At 25.8% G+C, this 23,007-nt stretch overlaps 1 protein-coding gene across 3 annotated transcripts in view; it reads right to left on the reverse strand.

Moving 5' to 3' along the window:
* LOC112603884 (SLIT-ROBO Rho GTPase-activating protein 1-like) overlaps positions 1-23,007 on the reverse strand; it is a 41,972-nt gene that overhangs the window by 17,841 nt on the left and 1,124 nt on the right. The window contains exon 1 of one of the 3 annotated variants that reach the window (XM_025352686.1): positions 11,619-11,865. The exons of 1 other annotated variant lie outside the window; for it this stretch is intronic. In XM_025352686.1, the coding sequence (XP_025208471.1) occupies positions 11,619-11,700 (82 nt within the window). In that variant the 5' untranslated portion in view covers positions 11,701-11,865. Of the gene's footprint in view, positions 1-5,379; positions 5,704-11,618; positions 11,866-23,007 lie in introns of those variants that run through there. One more of the 3 variants, XM_025352687.1, reaches the window with a different exon arrangement.

A 23,007-nucleotide genomic window follows, 5' to 3' on the forward strand; every position in this document is an offset into this window, starting at 1 on the left:
TAATTATTATAACTATGACAAAATATTATAAGCTGCAGATAAAATATATCCAGTACCTACGTACTCATATAATAATATGAATGCTATTATCGATTATGTTATTAATTATTATTGTTGATACAAATCGATAACTTAATGACGGTCAACCCATCATTGATATTCAGTACACGCGGTTTATTTACCGTGATAATAATAAACTTTAAATAAATGTAATTGCCTTAATATTAAATTAATACCTTGGCTAGTTCATAAAAGTATAACAGCCAAGTTTGGAAATTATAATTTTATCCCTGGTCGAGAAGTGTCTGTTCTTCTGTTAGAGGTCAAATATTCTAAATTAACGTATTTCGTAAATGTTTAGAAACACGTTTAAATGGACTTGACCTATTTTTTTGATGCCCAAACTTGTAGATTGTATAAATTATTGAATCACAGTCCCAAATGTTTAAGGTACACTTTGGTCAAATTTAAAATAATTTCAAAGCATTTGTGCAATAATAAAGAATTACATATAGAACTGTAAAAGGTAACATAATGATATTATAAACTATAAAAAAAAAAAAAAAACTATAATACTCTACATGATTTAGTTAATATCATTAAACTAAACACCATATACATATATATATATATATACATACATTATACATTGATATAAGCAACAGATTAGGGTTGAAACTATTTTTACTAAAATTATAATGTCGTAATTTTTATTTTAAAATAATTAATGCCATTTAAAAATTCCCCCATATCCGTTTAGATAATTTTAAAATCTATTTTTATCATCCCTAAGTTCTTTTCTCTTTATTAAAAACACTCTTATTTTTAGAACCACGATTTCGCATATTTTATTTAAAGCACACTCTTTGTTCAACTATTTTTTTGTAATTCACAACTACCCTATTTTAATTCTCAAGTAACCATATTCATTCTTGTAGTAAATATTGATTGTTTCGGTCTCATTGTAAACCAACTGCTTAACGAGTCGAGAAAATAATTTTACACAGATTAACCGAGTTGTATGGGTAAGCTAATAAATCAAATCTATAATATTTATTCGTCATTAAGACGACAAAACAAAGGCACGACCTTGGGGCTCATCTTGCATGCTTTTTCTCCGCCCATCGCCAAAACGCCAAAAGCATAACTACACACATTATAATACCTACCGTTCAGTGATACGAGAGCGGTTTTCGTAGTACGTTGGCGTCGATCAGTACGTCGTTTAAAAATACGCCAGCGAAACAACGATTCAAATTTTTAAAAATAGAACGCAACACGCCGTATTGTACAGCCCGTGCGGACATTTCGTAAATGCACCGTATGACATTCAAAAGCACTGCATACGTCATCATTGGCCATGCACATTTTACCAGCGGCGCGTTGAACGAGCATAACATAAATTACGTGACCGCAGGCAGTTTGATAATATTACATCCGAATAAAATACTCATAGACCCCGACTTTGCACGTCCTGTGATCCATTATCGGTCTTTTATTCGGGCCATTTGGAGACTCGTTGGGAACCCTATATAATATAACAAATTATACCGTGCTGTTTACTACCAGCCAGTCAATAATAATGGTACACCCATTGTGTTACAACACGGGAACACGAACAACGAATAATAATAACAATATTTAATTTAGATGATATCGCTTGACGAAACGTTCAACGGTTAATTTTGATAAAGGCGACATTATAATGGGGGACCACAGGGTGTAGAAAGGTGCACGTTTGTTGGTTACCAGCCTATCAACGGTTTGCCAATTAACATTTTCAAAACAAAATTAGTACTCGCTGTAGTCACACAACTTCCTCTGTATACGTCAGAATAGGTAGAGTACCCGATAAATATTAAGTAGTTATATTTAAATGACGCCGGTTATGAAGAATTTTTAATGCAATGCACAAACATATCCAATAATGAAAATAAAATTGTCTAGCAACCTGTCCAGATCTAACAGTCAATGAATAAATGTATTTCGATAGCCGAAAAATTTAAATAGTTCATATCTTCTATTGCTGAAGAGCGAATACGTCATAATACGTTATTCTATAAAACACAAGTATTTAATACTTGTGCATCGAGTTTAAAGTGACATCCTAACTTTAATTGGATAACCATGTGGTTAATTCATCAGTTTGTTACAAACATAAAAATTACTCGAGTTCATTTTCGTTAACCCTTGGTAACGTGAAACGTGTCGTGTGTATGCTGCTTATTTAAAGCGAACACATACAGAAAATCTACCGAGCTCTTTTCGTTAAGGAATACGGGTACAGGGTGGAGTCAAACAGCTATAATTAATCACCAATTCAAACAACCTTGCCATATTGAGGGGAAAAGAAGCAGCCCTTGTACGTTTATAAAATATATATATCTAATGTTCTCTGGAGTGAAAAGAGAGAAAGAAAATGAAAAAAAAGAAACGGAATCGATCAAAAACGCCAAAAGGGGAACGTCTATCGTCTATAGTCTCTGATCATGACTCACCATTGGTTTTAAAAGGAAAATTATTATTATATGTTTTTATAATTAAATGTTGTTGTCAACTTTTTTCGTAATAATATGCATCTTCGCGTTAGGTTGCGTTATATTCTTAATACGATATCATAAACTATTAAAATATTCGACACGTCATTTATATAACATATGTTAGATGTCATAAAATATTCGACACGTAATTTTTATAAAATTTATAAAATGCTATAATATCATATAAATTTAGAGCTTCGGTCATTTTTAAAAAAAATATGTTTTAATTTTAAAGTTAAATTAAATATTGAAACACATAATAACTTTGTTAGACTAGATAGGTATTGCAGCGTAATTATATCTACAACTTACAAGAAATTAATTATATACAACTCTTTGCTAGACCCTTTGGCCTTTGTACATAGTACTATACATATAATGTTATATCTTACAATAGTCAAAATGTATAATAACAATGGGAGTGATTTTTTAAACGGAAGACCGAGGTAAATTCTGACCTCGTTATTATATATATACCGGATATGTATAACAAGCATGGAAAAATTCAACTTTAAAAATAAATAAAATCTTAATAACAAAAAAAAAAAAAAACTGTATTGTTATAAATTGTAATTATTATATATACTCGTATTAACGAAAACGAATAACACACAGCTATAAATTTCAAAAAACTTTATTAAATTAACATAATTCAATGTAAGGATTCTAAAAATTAAATGGTATATTTATGGACTTGTGCATTCAAATTTAATAATTATTTACAAGTATTGTGATAGTTTTATCAATTTATAACTTCATATATTTTTGAACTACGCTAACTATAATTTGTAAATATACTTTATATTAGATGGATATTTCAATAAAAAGTTCAGTTATCTAGGTACAGTTTACATTTTACATATTTTGTAATATTTACATGGTATAAATTAATTTATTATTTAAAGTCAATACAAAATAATTTTAATCAAATACAAACATGTATAATTTTAAAAGGAATATCCATATTAGGTTTAAAACTATTCTTTACAAAAGTTATCGTTTAAAATAATATTAACATTATAACGATTACCAATAAATTAAAAACATAAAATAAACTAATAGACACATTTCTATGATTATGAAATTGCGGTTAAAATGTTTGCAATATTTATTCATTAAGGCAAGTAATTAAATTGGTAGTTTATAAAATAGTAGGTATAAGTAATATTTCTATGTTAAATAATATACATTATTTATAAATAGATCTGTTAATTAATAAATCGTGTTAACCTACGATGCATTATAATTTTTTTAACAATGGTAGATCCATATAATCAATTGTGTAATAAAAATTAATTTACTTAATTATTTTTCGTAAATTAGCATCTTATAAAACAAGAATTTTAAAATTGATTTCAATAAATAAGAACACATAATATTGAGCATTGACAATTAAGTTGTACTTTTTTTTTATACTTTATAAGTAATTAACATTAACTCGATTTTATTGAATATACTAACATACCTATTTTAATAGAACAAGATCCAATCGCGATAATCTCGTTATAATTAATAATAGCCAAAACAAAAGATACACACGTAATTATAATATTCTACTATTATCACATAGTTTTCACTGATAGCGATAGGTAAATAATATAAAATATTATAAATATAATAACTAATAAGTAATAAGTAATTTTGATTAGCATTATTATTATTGTACCTAGTTACAATGGCCCAAGAAAGTATTCAATAAACTTCGTCATATTATTATACAAAATGTTTTGTTAATAAAATTCCGATTAATTTATATTTATTATTAAATTAACTTATTTTTAGTGGAGCTGGTTATTAAAAAGTATTTAAATGTTATAAAAACCCTAAATTGATAAAATAACCTTCAAATATTTTAACAACCGTCAACCCCATACAGAACTATTAATGACTTTGCACTATTTTAGGTACCCGGTATCCACACTATAACAATAATGATATGACATCATAAAAGTTTCAAGGTAATCCCACACTGACATCAAAACTTCGGGTAAAATAGCTGTAAAAAAATATTATAAATTAATTGTAAGCAATATTTAAAGACCTGTGACGAAAATAATGAATTTAAAATTAACTAAATAACTTTTAATAATCCATAGATAAATTATGATAAAATAAATAATAATATTAATAAGTAATTTAAGTTTTTAAACATGAAAATGTAAAATAAATAATATAATAACTAGTAGAAACTACAACCAGTAAACTCTAATCTCGTAATTTCTACGTGACAGATGTAGACACAACACACTATTATGTTTTGATTTGGTACCTATAGGCTATAACAAGCAAAGATATTTTACTAACAATAACAATAAAAATATTAATGTGAACAGAAATAAATAATTTTAATTCTAGAATTAAGTTCTTTAATTTATCGAGAAAGAGAAAACAAATATAAATAAAAAATTCGCATTCGTGTAAGACTCTGCGATTAGAATTACAAGTTTAGTATAGTATTCTATCCACTACAATATTATAGCCAATTTAGTCACATAAATATAATATGAATAATGTTAATACTATCTTGCTTTTATTTCAATGCTTACAACATCAATTTTTTTTTTTTTTTTTGAAATTACGCTATAGTAGGGCATTATATAATGTACCATCTGCCTCATATAGGTGCGTTCAAATAAATGAAATATAAAACGATTCTTCTTTGTATACCTACTTATATTCCATTTTAGTATTTTACTCACATCCGGATGAGAAAAAACTGTACTCACAACACGACTCCCCGGGTAAGACGATAACGTGTCAGAAGCCATTGTACACGTCACGTTTATACGACGACCATAATTTATTATAAACCTCCAGTTATAGGCCCTTAGTACCTTACCCTTGGCGGTCATCGTCCTCTCGTCTGCGGCGGTGACAGCCGTAGTGACCAAAGACATCTTCCCCATTCTATAATATAATAATAATACTGATGCAGTATTATGACAAAATCGGGTCGAATGCGCATAAACTCTACCGTCACACGCACATAACGTTCGCACACGCACACACGCGAATTGAATAATATGAAAATTATTATTGTTAATTTACTAATACGATATTCACCCACACAAAAACATATACGAATTAATTATTATTGTTATTGAGCACGAGAACGTCATACGATATCGGAGACTATTCCGTACGACACGTGCGCGTTAACTGTCTGCGTTGGCTGCGCATCGTGCACTCTCCCGCATACGACTATTCATCGGCAGAGCGGTGATGGTGGGAAGGTATACTACGTGATTTATGCCAACTATACGGTAAAACGAAATTTTCAATACACAACAACAGACGACGACGACGCAGTCGGTGGAAGTGAACGGTATGTTAGATATATATAGATATACTTATTATAATTTGTTCTATCGTTATTATGTGTTTTTTTTTTCGTTTTCCTATCGGCAGCTATGACGATCGCGCGAAATAATAGAATGAATTGTTCAATCGAACACAAAAAAAAAAAAAAATCGAAAGAAAATAAATAAACTGTATTTTTACAGGTTTTGAATACCACCGCCACGCTACCTCATATCCGCCGAGAAAACTACTGTGGCGGCGGCACACAGCGGGGTTTCCACGGTCATAACGGAATCGCGGTCATTGTCCAACCACTACCGTCGCATTGTTACCATTAGATATAGGTTCAAAAATAAAATAATAATTTAATGTTGTGTTTAATGGCATATGCCATTATATAAGGTACGACCGCATTTTTCCTCGTCAAAATTGTATACGTAGTACATACACGCAATCGAATATAATGCAATATAGTGTGACGGACGCCATCTTCTTCCATTTTGACACCTATACCAATTGTACCTCAAAATCGACAAAATAAATTACTTACATATATTACGTACACGTATGCGTTCAGCTAATATTTTATCGTTATTAATTATTGTTAAACGTACAAGATATGCACAAAAACTTTTATTGAAACATGAAAATATCGAAAATTAATCATTACCACCAAATAATATAATATACCAAAGTGATTTTTGTATAAAAACTTTAATTTTATTATAAATCAGCAAAAAAATATATCTGTATTTATCTAAACGATAAATAATTATTTTAATGTATATCATATTATCAAGTATAGACGGTATAGCCTATCGAAAACGCACAATGATCGGACGTGCCCGGAAGTATAAAAAAATGCTAATCTATTCACGTTTAATAAAATTATTATTCTAAATAAAGTGAAAAATCAACATACCCTAAAGTCATTTGAATACAAAACAATTGTCTCTTTGCTTTTCCCAATATATTACTTTTTGTCAAGTTGCTAATCATTATTACTAATATTCATATTATGATAGTCGCATATTTGTGTAGATATACCTACTTAAAAATATATAAAATAAATAAAGTATTCATATATTCATTCTCATTTATTATAATCAGACTTAATTTAACATTATTTGTACTAAGATCAAAGTTTAATTCAAAAGCTTTCAAATTGCCCTTATGATAGGAGTCTTTCTTATTATATCGTACATAATAAACAATTATACGAGTATGTTAAAAACATGAACTGATATTTTTATTTTTATACGTACATACGTGACGTAACGTATAAATAAGTTATGTAAACATCAATTAATTGTTTGATTCCTTATTCCTTAATATAATGAAACGATTCCAATACGATTTTAGTAAGCTAATCTTAAGAACAATACAAAAATAAAAAATATTAAACAAATTTAAATACTTAACTAATTTAAGGACAAGAAAGGGTTTTAGAACAACGCAATATCCACACAGTGCAATATGTTCCCACCAGTTGACTAAGCGTTGAAAAATAGAACGAACCCAGACGAGTCATATCCAACATACGGATACATCGATGTATATAAATATTAATACACATTGTAAAAGAATCGTATGTTGTTTACTACCATAGTCGTATAAAATGAAATTCTAACATATGTTTTTGCTCCAAAAGTTGAGAGTAATAAGCTACGAGAAAATAACAATTGGCTCGTTCGACAAAATTGCAATCCAATATTTTATCATTTCCAAAAATTATTATTATTTGATTCGGTGACCTAAACGTCAAAAATAATAAAATTATTTACACGGAGTCAATTTTATTAATGGAGAAAAAATATTTTGATAAAAAAAAAAACGAAGCACCGTCAATGTACTCGTACATCAGTCTTTCGACGAGTGCGAGGGAAAAAGAAATGATACATAGCGTGACTCACACTAGTCACCCTTCAACTGTAAGCCGACCCCTTCTAAGGATGATTGCTGACGGAAATGTAGTTCCTATTTTCAGAAAGACAAAAACCATATGCAATAATTTTAACCACATCTAGTATATACTCTTTTTTTACGTAACTTATTTTTCATTTGTTTTCATAAAAAAACAACAAACCTTGTAGTAAATAAAATATTTTTTGTCCATAACATAAACATTCAAGAATGAATACGTATTACATAGAACCTTACACACCATATACATTAAAAAATATTATTTCAATAAGTTATTACTTTCAAAATTATGAAAATTGAAAATGAATTTCTGAGTATCGGTTAAACGTTACTACAGGCATTGTAATTTTAATTTATTACATGCAAAATATTCTTAATAACTAAAAAATATAATTTTAATTAAAACTATATTTTATTTACCTATTACAAAATGTACCAATGCAAAAGACATTTATTTGAGATGGTACGTATCAAAAAAGTAAAAATTTAGTATAGTTTAAAGTTTCAACCCTAAAATTGAATTTTTACTATACAATTTTAAGCCAAATTTTCCTACATAAAATTTCAAATTTGGATTGAATTAAATTCTAAATACATATGGTTTTTGTATCCTTATTTATAAAACATATTCAGGAAAACCATTTTCTCTGATTTTTAAATCTTTTTATATACCTACTCAATACAACTTCCTTAATTCCTAGGACCCTCATATACTTATTGTTCATTTTTATTAATTTAAAGTTTTTTTTTTTTTTTTAATTCTCACGACACGTTTTTATTATTAGTGTTTAAATACGTTAATAAAAAAGGTTAATACGTTATATACTACACATAGGTAGTGTCAAATAATGTTTAGTTATATTTTTAAATTAACATATTTTTCTTTGTTTGATAGAATTATTGATTTACGATTCTAGTAACTTGTTTGCCACTAAACTTAAAATATCAGTCGTTCTAGTTATTCAAATTCAGTCTACCAATAGCTTGTTTATAAGTTAAACATATTATATTTTAATTCATTCACTTATTAGTATAAGCAATCATGCACTGTAAATTATGTACTAATACCTAATAGCTATACATAATATAGATAGGTACCACGATAGATTTTTAAAAACAGAACTAACATCGTAAAATAATTTTGATACAAATTGACAAGTTGATCCCGAGTGCAATATAGTCACGAATCTACACAAACTTACAATTATAACGTACGATTACATACATATGTATTTATCTTTAATGACCATACTAATTGTTAACTTTCATGAGTAGTCAAGTTATTGAAGTAGGTAGCATTACAAGAATATGGGTATGAACAATGAAGTTTATTTTTCTCATGATATTATAAATCTTGATTTGACGAAAGCCATTACAGAATAGTAAATACCCACAACAAGTTAAAATTTCGAAAATAAAAATAAAACCCATTTCCTATAATGTTGTCATCTATACTTGAAAATGATGATTTACGAACTAAAGTTTATGACATCTATAAAAATGAAGTAACCTATAACGATCCTAATTTCGTATTGATTTTTTGAATTATTTTTTTCAACGTTTCTACCCATAAATATTACTATTTTTATTTGTTCAACAATATCATAAAAAAAAAAAAAAAAATAGCTTTCAGAAAGGGAAAAATATAAGGATATTTCAACCATCTTTTGTCCATAGCTATGAGGGTAGGGTTTTTAATGGTCGTTCTATTTGACAAGAGCAAACAAAATCACTGATTTTGAATGTTTTGAATGCACAACAAAAATTAGGGTGGAGAAATACAAAGAAGTTATATATGAATCATATGAATATAAAACATAAATAACACAAAAATAATTGCCAACAGTTTCATGAAATTGTAAAATATTCATATTCTAAATAAATGATATAAAATAACGAATATCATATAATATTAAACTCTACTTTTGTTATATTAATTTAAGTAGGTCACTTACATTATTAACAAAAATAAACATAGTCACTTTTTATTTTATAATTATAATTATAAACAAGTGGTAAAAATTAAAGAATTTTATGTGTATAAATGTATGATAAAACATTTTGCAAATTTAAATAGTATTATAAATTGGTATAAAGTTAACTTAAAAAAGCCAAACTTAATAATAATTACAAAGAAAACCTTAGATAATTGAATTGAAATTTACACATACAATTTTAGGCTTTAGCATAATATTGCAAATGTTGTGTACTTGATAGATACTTATTGGTATATTATATTACATTTTATAATAATATTGATCAACCCAAAACATTTTTATTATTTACTTGTATACTTAATAAAATCTAAATTATTTGTTAATATCAAAACATGAATGTCAGTTCAATTTTTCTGCATAATATATTTAATAAAAAAAAATTACTTAGGAGTTACAATGCATTGTGCAACCAATTTTAAAATTATCTTTAAGTAATATAATATGGTATTGTATAATACAGTATAAGGTCAAGAAATGTAAGTCGAAGAGTAGAGATGTTTGTGAAATTAACGTTTTGTTGGCTGATATTCACAACCCGTTTTATGACATTAAAAAAAAACATTGTAAGCCACTTGTAGTTGTGCTACTTTACCATTGTTTTTATCTTCCCTTCTACTAAAAATAACAAGATTTATTATACATAAATTTATATTATATCTAGGCCATGCTACTTTTTTTTCAAAATTATACAATCTAGACTACCATTTTGTTATCTTATTTTTGTAAGCTTTGATTATTATATTTATGAAAATGTTAAGATAATATATTTTTTATTATAAAATAATAGATATTACAATTTACAACAAACAATATTTATGATATAATTTTAATTAAAAGCATACCTAAGTAACGAATCTAAATAAATTTAGATTAAAACTCAAAATAGTTTTTATAGTTAGTTATTATTAACAGTAAAATAAAATAATTAATAAACATTTAAATGTGTTTACTTTTCAAGAATTATTATTATATAACGATTAATTGATTCAGATATGCAAAAATTTAACAATTTTTTTCTTTTATTTTTACCTTACTTTTGATATACCTAATATAATATTTAATAAACAACAATAATACTATCGTTGTACTTACAATTTACATGAATTTGGAATGAAATTTTAATACATAAATAAGAAGATAAAAATCAAAACTAATTCATCCTTATTGTAAAAAATAATGGTACTTATCCTATTTAAAATAATAAAATTCAATGAAAGAGTTAGTGAAAGTATATTAATATACTGAATTTCATAAAACCAATAGGTATTATTGAAGTACCAACGCATAATTACATCAAGTAAATATATTAATAACATCAAGATTGATTACTTTGAGAAAGGAATCTCTCATTTGAGATTACATTTAATATCGGAAATCACAGACAATCGGTTCCGGACGTTCCGGTGGGAGAACGTTGCCGCCCTCTACCGCCACCGCCGCCACAACGGGTGTCATCGATCTCTCCGGCACGTCCTGCCATGCGTATAACAGCGAAATACGCTTACGGTACACACGAGCTAACTACGCAAAACCAAATTTCGTTTGGCTCACACGCACGTGACAAATGAACCATCAACCGTGTACGAGTATATCCGAAATATTTTTTACTATTGCGACTATATCCATATGCGTATGGTAGAGTTATGGTAATTATGACAGTCACGGGCCAGTATGGTAAGACCTACAGCAACGATATCACAAAGAGCTATACGTGCGATTCACTTCTACAGTCTACACTGCTCATGATATCCGTTTCTCGAGCGCTAATCGTCCTTTTATCGCTTTGTGATCCGGAAACATGAGAACCAACGAATATACGAAGTAGATAAAATACAAGTACATGCATGATGAATATCACCTGGATAGACGACTCTAAGTTCCCGAAGTTCAGGGCTACTCCTGCTCCACGTATTCCTGGGCTGAACAATACACTGGAACATGTTATTCGCCAGCCACGTAACTCATCGGTACGTTTTCGATCTGGTACCACAGACGCGCGATACCGAAAACGAAGCCTATGATGCAATAATATATGATAATATATTTTATTTACAACAAGACAACGCGGAGAGACGTAACAAAAAGTACGGTCGACAACTGTTGCGAGTGAGATACTGGAAGCTGTGTGCCGCCCGCTAGACCGAGTTCCCCGCTTTATCCCATTCGGATCATGCGCTTTTCCGACCGTCGCCGTTGGCCGCAGGGGAAATGCGCTGTTTACGCACTACCACACCACACTACACCAGGATTTCAATAACATTATGACGTCATTGCCAACCCCCGCCTCCCTAGCCCACGGGTGCGTTCATACGGGGCATAGCTAATTTACTATCCAAAAATCAAATTTGAATGATATGAAAAAACGTATTTTCCCATCGCTATAAAACATACTTAGTTATAAGTACACTAGAAATCAAATCGAGGTAATACGGGGTTTAAATCGTTTCAATGGTCTAGATCGTATACAATAGTAATACACTAATACTATACGTATTATATATATGTATTATGTATGTAAAATGTAGAGACATTATTTTCGAATTACAATGAGCCATAACATACTATATGAGAATGTTCCAGGATGTTGAAAAAATTAAGTCATAAGAAAACCTGGTGTCAAACGTGACTTGTGTATAAATATGGATTGAATCCATGTCATGAATCAATCATTAATAAAATCTTTAATAACACACTATCTAGCACAAAATAGATTTAAATGTTATATCGTTTTATGGCACCGATAATTTTACAACCAAATCTAGAACATATACGAAATAATATCGCTAATAACATAATACAAATATCATAGAAATATTTAAAATAAATAGATATTTCATACATTTTTTACATAACAGCTATTTAAGCCAACTAGATTGTTTGTAAATAAATGTACTTTATTAAATATCATCAATACTTTAAACCCTCCCCATTCCAATACAAAATATACTAATTAAATATATATTTGAATCAGTACATCAAACCTACAACTTTAAATTTACAATAATATATTATTTAAATAATTATTATTTTTATTCATAATATAAATATAAGTCATAAATTGTAAGCACACTTAACATGTCAATATTCATAAAAATTATAATATACACTTATTCATATTAATCTAATGTAGGCTAAAGACCTTTGATGTCAAAGCCTTATTAAATTTAAAAAGAAAAATTATTTTTATCTGTATATTTATCATACACGTGAAATAATTAATTCATTATTTATGTAAATATTGTATACAATATATGTTTTTAATAATAATAAAAAAAAAAAAAAATCATTAAATCTATTTAATGATACACTTGATCGAAATAATCCATTAACTTTTTTTTTTTTTGCCAAACTATAACAATAAAAAATTGTATTTATATTTAAAATAATAATAAAAGTAAAAAGTAAACATTTTAAATGATATATATAATATATGAATTATCAATTGTCATTATTTATTTAAAAAGCTAATATAAATATTTTTAAACTATCATAATTTAGAGATAGCCATTATACTATACTGTATTTATAGATAAATATATTTTATAAAAAATATATGTTAGAATAATTGTACCAAGAGACTTTACGGTAGGTTGATTACTTAATGTAATATGAACAGCTATTTCGTTTAGGCGCTGCTATTTACAATGTTGCCAATTCACTAACTGTCTAAATGCAGTACCTAATAATTTAGGTATAAATTAACACATATGTTTTTTAACATTTAAGTTAATGAATCAACCTTAATGATTATTAATCATATACATTTTAAATTTGTACTTTAAATTATCAATTGTATCATTGAAATAACATTAAAAATAATATTAGGTACTCAAATAAATAACTTATATGATATAGAAAAGAATATTTGAATTACTGATTTTTTTTTTTTAATGTTTTTACTGTCGTAAACTTAAGATTAAAAAAATAAATATTATAGATAGGACCTACTTTATATAATTAATTTTTTTTTTTAGTGATTACTACCTGATTTAGTATTTAGGTACCAACAAATATAAATCGTAATAAACAATAATAAGATAATAATCTTAAATTAATTTTAACAGACAATAAAAAAGAAAAAAAGAAAAAAACAACTGAACCAAATATCAATTAGGTAGGTACTGACCAAGCCTATGTAATAAAGCGAAAATAAGACACTGAATACGTTAGCCAATAGTCTATATAATTTAACACAATATACGAGAACATAAACACATTCAAATTAAATCAAGATGTTGGTAGTTAAGATATAAGAGTGAAAATGAACAGAAAACAGAGTTTCAAAACACATGGTCTACTAACAAAGTGTACCATTTTATATTATACATCAATATGACCACCCAAAATAACGGGTTACTAAAAAATTGTTTTCAAAAAAATCAAAATAATCCATGTACGATATTATTATATAATGACATTTAAATCGAATGAATCGTAGGAAATAATTAACCTTTATATACATTTCTAATTGATTTAATTGTAAATTTAGCGAACTTAGTGAGGTGTGTATTAAATATACATATGTCTATGTATAAAATATACAATATGTATGAACTCAACGAAAACATATTCAAAAATAAATCACCTATTGTATTTTTAAATGCACAATAGACCTGCCGATTTTTTACGGTTAGAGAAACGTATGAAGCCGAAACATGATAGAAATTCAATATGAACCAAAAAGAGAAAGTGACGTAGTGTACAACATACCAAAATACAACTTATATGTTGTCAATTATTAAATAAAAAAAAAACCCCTAAAGAGCTCAAACCACAAAAAGACACTCACGCAAGAATTAAATAACATGATAGCATAATAATTTGTAATAAGTACAGATTAAAAACACATTTTATTATGCACAGCGTACACAAAACCTTTTTAAGATAATATCAATTAAAATAAGTTAAAAAAAATGATTTGATTTGTTGGTGTCTTTTGGATCTTAATTAACTTAAAGCTTAGGTGTAAAAATTGCATTAATCCCCGTTATCAAAATATAATTTTGTTTTATAACTGTTTTTTTGTAATCGTATTTTTTTTTCAAATAATAAAATTATGTTATTAACATAATAAATATTAGATAGAATAATTTTAAAACTATTCTATTGAAAATACATAAAAATATGTTATGTGTAATAAGCTCCAAATTTAAGGACCAAGACAATTTTAATAACAAAATCTAAAAATAGATAAAAATAGAAACACGATTTTAAGTGTAAAACCTTTTTAGAATAAACATATTATATAAAATAAAAAAAAATACCATAAAAAAACATTATTTTGAACAACAGGAATTCTAAAATTTCTAATTTAATAAAATTATATATATCGATTGATTAACGTGTTTAATATTTAATTTATTTTCTGGTTCTTTACGGAAAGACTAAAATTATTGCAAAAAATATAAACCTGACCATAAAAAAAGGAATAATTTGTAAAATTATACAATAAAAAATAAAGTATTATTACAGTAATTCATTGTAGAAGTGACTTGTCAATTTTTATAGTCTTAACACCAAAAAAAACATTTCAGTTTCAATTTTTTCAAAAAAATTTAATAATACACCAAAAAAATCAAATCAAATGCATTTAAATAAATCACATCATATTACTTGCAATATTTATTTGATTAGCTTTGGATTGAAACATAGACTCTAAATATTATTTTATTAAATAAAACAGATAAACAATATTTATGCACATCTGCATTCACTGTTAATTTATGTATTTTTAAAACTTTAAGATAATACATTTATTAATTTATTATAAAAATAATATATTATATCATTATTTTAAATGCTATATATATAATATGTATAAAAAATCGTCACGAGAAAAAGTTATAGGGGCATCTCTCCGAAATGAATTAAGCACAACATATTGAATATCAACAATTTCCTGCGTTCGTGAGGGACAAAATATAATAATATTATTACCCGTAGAACATGACCTTGACAAATAATTCCGAAAACCTTGACTCACACAAGTTGCATACATTCAATTTATTATTTTACAGTGTGCGCCAGAATTACTTTGCAAACGCCTACGCATTGGTAGTATATTGAGGAGTATAAAATATTGTCAAAAAAACTGTAAAAATATCAAAAAATACCATAAATCTATTTTTTTAAATAATTATGACAGCATAATTTACTATTTCCATGTAAATTAAGTAAAAAATATAATAATAAGCATACATATAATAATAATTTAGATTGAAAACTTATTTATTTATTAAGTATCTAAATTTGTTTATTTCCCAATACCATATATTATATTAAATATGCAATAATATTGTTAAATATTCGATATTATTTTGTTAAATTGTAAAATATAATAATTGGATCTTATTCAGAAAAATAATAACTTATATTTCGTAAAAATTACAGAAAAATAATGTTATTATTCACTGTTAATAATTAAAATATCCCGACGTGTATAAGCTATAATATATTATTATTAAATGCAATATATTTAATAGAAAAAACTTTTGACTTTACTAATAGATAACCAAAAAAAAAATAAACATTAAATATTCATAATTTATAAAATATCCATTAAAATGTGTGTAATTTAATAGAGGTCTATTTAATAGAGGATCTATATTTGTTTACAAATTTACCTTATATATAATATTCTAATTATTTTCTTTATTCCTCATTTATATTTATTTGTTAGCCGGAGAGCTCTTTATGAATAAAAAACTCGTAGGTTTTCCTGACATAATACATTATAATTATTGGCATATAAACTATTAGTTATATTAATGTATATTACATTTCTCTACTTTATTTATTTCTCTAATTATATAAATAAACATTTAAAGATCAGTAATTTTCTAAAAACTTTACTTTTATAATATGCATCCCAATACAGATGAGTCTGCTGCACATTACACGGTTCACTTCGTTGTACAGTATATGTTTTCGATTTAATCCGTTACATCCTCATTATTAACCTAATGGAAAACTGGAGCTGCGCCTTTACCTTGGTGATGATTCTCTTTTTTTTTTTAATCAATCCCCGGCTCTTCCCAAATGAATAGCATAATCTAATTCCCTAATTATATAATAAATTATTAAATGTTTTACAAACTTATTAAGGAATATTTCGTTTTCATTTTAATTTTACTGACATCGATTTCTCTACAAATACAACTTATTTATATGATAATATTATGGCAATCATCATAGTCTAATAATAATAATGATAAAAATATAAAATGGTGTCAATTTTTTTTCTTGTACCCCCTCGATCCTAACAGCACTACTACTTCAGCATCTGGGTTTTTTCATTCGAGTATTATTTTTCTTTTGTTCTGCTAGTCACGTCAATGTCACTATAATAGTTCTCAAGAGTTTCATTTTAAATATAAGTCTATGTCATGGTTCAAATAAAAAAATAACACTAAAAAAGAGAAATATTTTAGGTACTTATTAAAAACCTCAATTCATACAAAAAAGTAAGCCACTATGCATATTAAGAAATTAGTTCATAAAAATTATAAATTCGATACTCTCCAAAAACTAAACTATAAACCTATTACAATATAGTCAAAACAAGTTTAATTTTTATTAAATATCTAATATAATATGGTCCAGTAGAACAAAAATAAACTGACCAAAACGCATTATTTTTTTTTTTTTTACTTACTACATTATATAAAAAAAATTAACATTATAATTTATAATTAAGCGTGAAAAAAACACTAATTTTTTATTTATTTATGATTTATAAGCTAATTGCAGAACACTATACTAATATTATATACAAAATAAAATTAAGCAACTATAAACTGTATATCAGAGAAAAAAATTTCAATTCTAAACGGTTAATTTACAGATTTAGTTAATTATTTTAATCATAATATATTTACTTTAATTGTTTATTGTAGAATAATAATTATACTGAAACTTAATATTTTTACTGTAAATATAAATACCAATTAATATTATTATTACAATTACCAACTCATGAAATTACGTCAATTTCTATGTATTACAATATTTTTAAAACAAATAGAAACAGTAACATAATAATAACCGTATTATATAAGTGTTAAAAATTATGATTGAACAAATTATAAGTACGCGGTTAAATATAAATAGAAATTATTACTATCTACTGACGTCTGACTTAAACTTATTTACTATACTAGACATAGATATAATTAATATAATATATTTTATATGTCAATTACTTAAAACAATTTTTATAGTAAATCTGGCAAATAATAAACATCAAACCCCGATAAAATATTAGAAACAAATTAGATACAATCGATTAATATTATTAATCTAAGAATTCTAACATATTATACCTAAATTGAATAAAATAATACCCAAAACATTATTTACGTGGTACCATTATATTAAATTGTTAAATGAAAATTATAAATTCTAAAAAGGATTTTTTTTTCAATTCTTGAATTTTTATTAATTAAAATAATGCATTAAACATTAAGCAATGGTAAATAATTCTTAGCACATGTTAATAAATGTTAAGTTTATCGTTTCTCTTTTAGAATCATAAGCCCATGACTAATATTAACATAATAATACTAATAAATTTACGCTGAAAATAAATAACTATAGAAATATAATTTTAAATGGTTTAGAAATAAAAATATTAGTCAACACATAATATATAAGTCAACAAGTTTAAATTAGCTGATTTCTGCTTAAGATATTTACCATACTTTCATGAATTATTTTTGAATTATTTTAAATAAATGTTAATTAATTTTATTTATATTTAAGTATAAAAACGATAAAAAAAAATATGGGTAATACTTTAATTAATTTTATACATTTCCATGCATTAAACACAAACCAAATATTATATTATACAAATATTTTAAATTCTATTTAATGTTGAAACACAAATAAAACCATAATCTTTAAATCAAAATTATATAAAGGATAATCATCAGTATTTTTTTGTTATTATTATTATTTTAGATTTTTTTTTTTTTATTAAGTTTAAGAATAGCAGCTAATGCACAACGTTTTTGCGAAGTATTTCACAATTTCTAATGTTTTCTACAATTTTATTTCCCAAGAATAATTATCTTTAAATATATGCTTATATTTATTAACTATTGATTTGATATTTGATCAGCATTCATTAAAATGTTCAAATAAAACCAATTTCAAAGATTTTAATTTTTACTGTTCGTATTGTAATTTAAAAAAGGAAAAAAATCTAAATAGTAACTATACCTAAATATGTACCAAGTACATGATAAAAAATAAAACAAATATTTTAAAATTATATTAAATATGAAAAGATTTTTTTAATAAATTACTTATAACTTGCTAATAAATGATCATAACAGGATGTTTCAACTAAATTCATTGAAATAAACTATAAATTTTTTCATAAAATAATAAGTACAATATATCGTTATATTTTAATTAAATAAATTAAAAACATTTTAATTAATATAACTAAAATATTTTATTATTATTTTCTGGAATTTAAAATCAATTTAAATAGGCACCTATTGACATTTTTTTTAACTTAATTAAATATAATTGTATAATTAAAAGTTATAAACTATAGTCTAAATCTCTATATCATATGGAGAACTAAATATTATATTACTTTTATGCTCGCTTTTATGTTATATTAGTTTTGTAATTGCATTAAATACTCATAAAGTTGGTCGAATAATATTAGGAAATAACAATGTGACATATTATATTTGACTGTTTTAAATGATTAATTAGTTTTGTGTCAAAAACTACTCACAGCCATATGGTAGCCCAATGGTGGTGGCCGTCTCGTAGGGAAAGGATATAATATGAACATCTGCTCACCAACGTGGAGTGATGAAAAAAAAAACCAACAAAAACATACAGAACCTATAGATATTTTCATCTTTTACAGTCACGTTAATATCTGCCGTTGACAGCAGCTGAACGTCCTACTAAGTCCGCAATAACGAATTTTGTACGAAGTAGGGTTTACGTAGTAAGTATCTTGATTATTATTTATACATGAAAATGTATTGATGTTCATTGACAGGTATTTATTTATTTATTTTTGTTCGTGTCATCTATTATCATAATTTCAACAATAACGGGCATAATATTATACTGAATGGCAACATTGATAGTCTCAATCATTTTCAAATACCAGAGAATACGAAAATATAATTCCTGTACAGCCTGTCAAATATTAAATTACATTAATCTTAGGGAATCTTTCTACGACTCTAAACTAGGTACTTGAATCAACCTATCCTAAAAATATCTTCTGTGATAAAAAATGTAACGTCAAATTATTATAAACTCAAAATTATACAGTTTCTATGTACCTATTATTAATTTAACTAATCAACGTATACAAAAAATAAAACGTAAAATATTTCACCAATAAAATATAAGTATAACTGTAATAAATAAGCAATGGTCCAACGAATATTACCTGACGTTGCAGTAGAACTTTAAAAACCAAACATATAACGTAAAAAAATTACAAAAATTATAAATAGGTATTCTTTTAAATAATATTCAGTTACACTTAAAATAATAGTATGAAACAAAATTTACTATCATTATTGAAAAATTAAAAATAATTGTACTAAAGAATAGAACTTATGAATAAAATCACTCTACAGATCAAAATGTTACTCACCTACATCAACGGAAATATTATATTGTCAATTGTTTAAAATGATACGAGTGTATCACTAGATCAACAACAATATAAAATTGAGAAGCCTTTTTGAACACCAGAAATTAATTTTAAACTAAATTTACCATTACACACGAGGCATCTATATGCAAGCAGTGTCAAGAAGTTTAGATAAAAATCATTCACCCTATTGTCAATATCTTAACAATAGCAGCCCTAAAACTCTAGCTTGGCTCGACTACGATAAATCCTCTTTTACAAACGCATTTAGATATTTCGATAAAGAATACGCTGTGCAGCTGCATTGGCTTTTCACAATGAAAAGTAAAATAAAACCGTATCGTAAAAATTAATATTTCTTTCAAAATAACAATACGTATTTCTGTTTAAGTACTAAACCGGGACTGAAGTTAGTTTTATGTTAATTTTATGATTGGACATAGACACGTAGTCATATAAAAACTAATATTTTGCATTCATTAGATCTACATTAATATAGTTATTATTTAAAAATATAGTATTAAAAAAAGAGAAATACTGATGGATATAATATAACATTCACATGACCACGAAAATTTGTTATTTCTAAGTATATATTTTTCAAATAATTGTCAAATCAATAAAAATAATAGTGTACGTGATACAAAACATATCTTATAATAAATCACACTTTTGGGCTTAATCAACTTTTATTAGAACCTTTATATTACATATACTTTTTATATCAAAACACCTTTATTAATAATATATATTCAATTACTATATAATTTATATAACACATGATATAAGTATGACATAGGCATAAATCATTAACATAGTACTATTATACTATTAGTATATTTTCTCTATAATTTCTCTGTATTCTTATTTTATGATAATTATAATATAACAAATTATCAAGTGATGTATGTTATCATAAACATACTTTAACTAATAATAAGCAACTGCCTAGTTAAATAATATTATATGTGAGTAATTGTGTCAGGTACTTACTATAAAACCAATCGATCATTCAATCATAGTAATAAAACGTATAATTCATTGTTTTATAATTGCAAATATTATCATATTTAATGCATAATTGATTATCAGTTTTTTTATAATAAAAAAAAACACACACAAAACCGTAAATCAACCCAGATACAATATATTACATAAATAAATTGTAACCATTCTATTTTACCGTAGTATAATAAATAGTACTTGGATAAACTTTGGTATAAAATTATGTTAGCAATTAAAGAAAAAATAGAATTAGAAATAAGAGTTATAATATGAAGGTTTCTTGATAAAAACAAATGATTACCATCACCTTTTTTTTTTTAACTCCTTATATTTTTAATGCACAATTTAATAAATAAACTGACATTTTCCTTTAATTTTTAGATTAAGATATAGTACTGAAAGGACAAAGGTAATCAGTTATCATAACACAAGTAAACGATTAGTTTTTGTTTTTAAATTAAACATACCGAGTGACCATACAAGACAATAAGTAATAACTATACTTTATCCAGTCACTATCGACGACAGTGTGCTTCACAAAAACTAATCCAATTATGTTCTGGTAAAATTGATATTGTGTGCTTTATACAATATTATGTGCTTACATCAATAACCAAATATTAGATATTTAATATTTTAATACCATACAACTAAAGAATATATTTACTAATTAATTATCTCAATTCAATCAAAATATTATAATGTTATCAAATCAAAGTGGGTACCTTTTACCGTATTTCCATAACTCATAAGACATAGTCCCTAATATTTAATAATAACTTACTTTCACTTTCAACATCATCAAAATTCACTATTTACACTTGTTGATACTCGCATAAATAAATACGGATTCCTATAATAATTGTATACTTCAATATATTTTGTGTATGTTCTAAATACGTATTTAAATTTTAAACAATACCAATGGTACCTAGTTCTATTTTTTCCGTGTTTATTAATAGACGGTATTACACACAGACACTTTTTTCTATCAAAAATTTACTATTGACATGTAAAGTTTGAGAAATATATTTTTTAAATATTTTCAATTATCAACCTGCAGTTGGACAAATATTACTGGGATACAATCAATTTCAGATACTTCACAGAGTTAAAATCTACTATTTAGTTTTATTTTCACACAACGTATGAATTCTCGAGTATATAATTTCTCAATTTTCGTAGTCTACAAAACTTTATTATAGTTTTTAATCAAAATACCTACTTTCTTTACTTTAAATATAATACTTAAATAATTCATCATCGCGAAAATTAGTCAACTGTTACCAGTAGACTGATCGTATTTTTCAATATTTTCAAATGAAAACCATTTAAAATGTACCTACACCATAAACCCGTATACGTTGGAAAAAAAAACTAACGGGAAATCAGATATGTACCTACTACAGAAGCCAATAGGTACCTGGTACCTACTACCTATGATACGTGTTAACATGTCACCAGACTGTGATGACTATACGGCGGTAAACGGATGACATAAGGATATCGCTTTCGATTAACCGTTTCGGTCTACGAAACAAGTGATAAATATTCGAAGGCACACATGCATACAATATAGACTATAGATTGATAACACCAA

The sequence above is a fragment of the Melanaphis sacchari genome, unplaced genomic scaffold (genome assembly GCF_002803265.2).
Source record: "Melanaphis sacchari strain LSU unplaced genomic scaffold, SCAv2.0 Contig112_pilon_pilon, whole genome shotgun sequence".
Classification (NCBI taxonomy): Eukaryota; Metazoa; Arthropoda; class Insecta; order Hemiptera; family Aphididae; genus Melanaphis; species Melanaphis sacchari.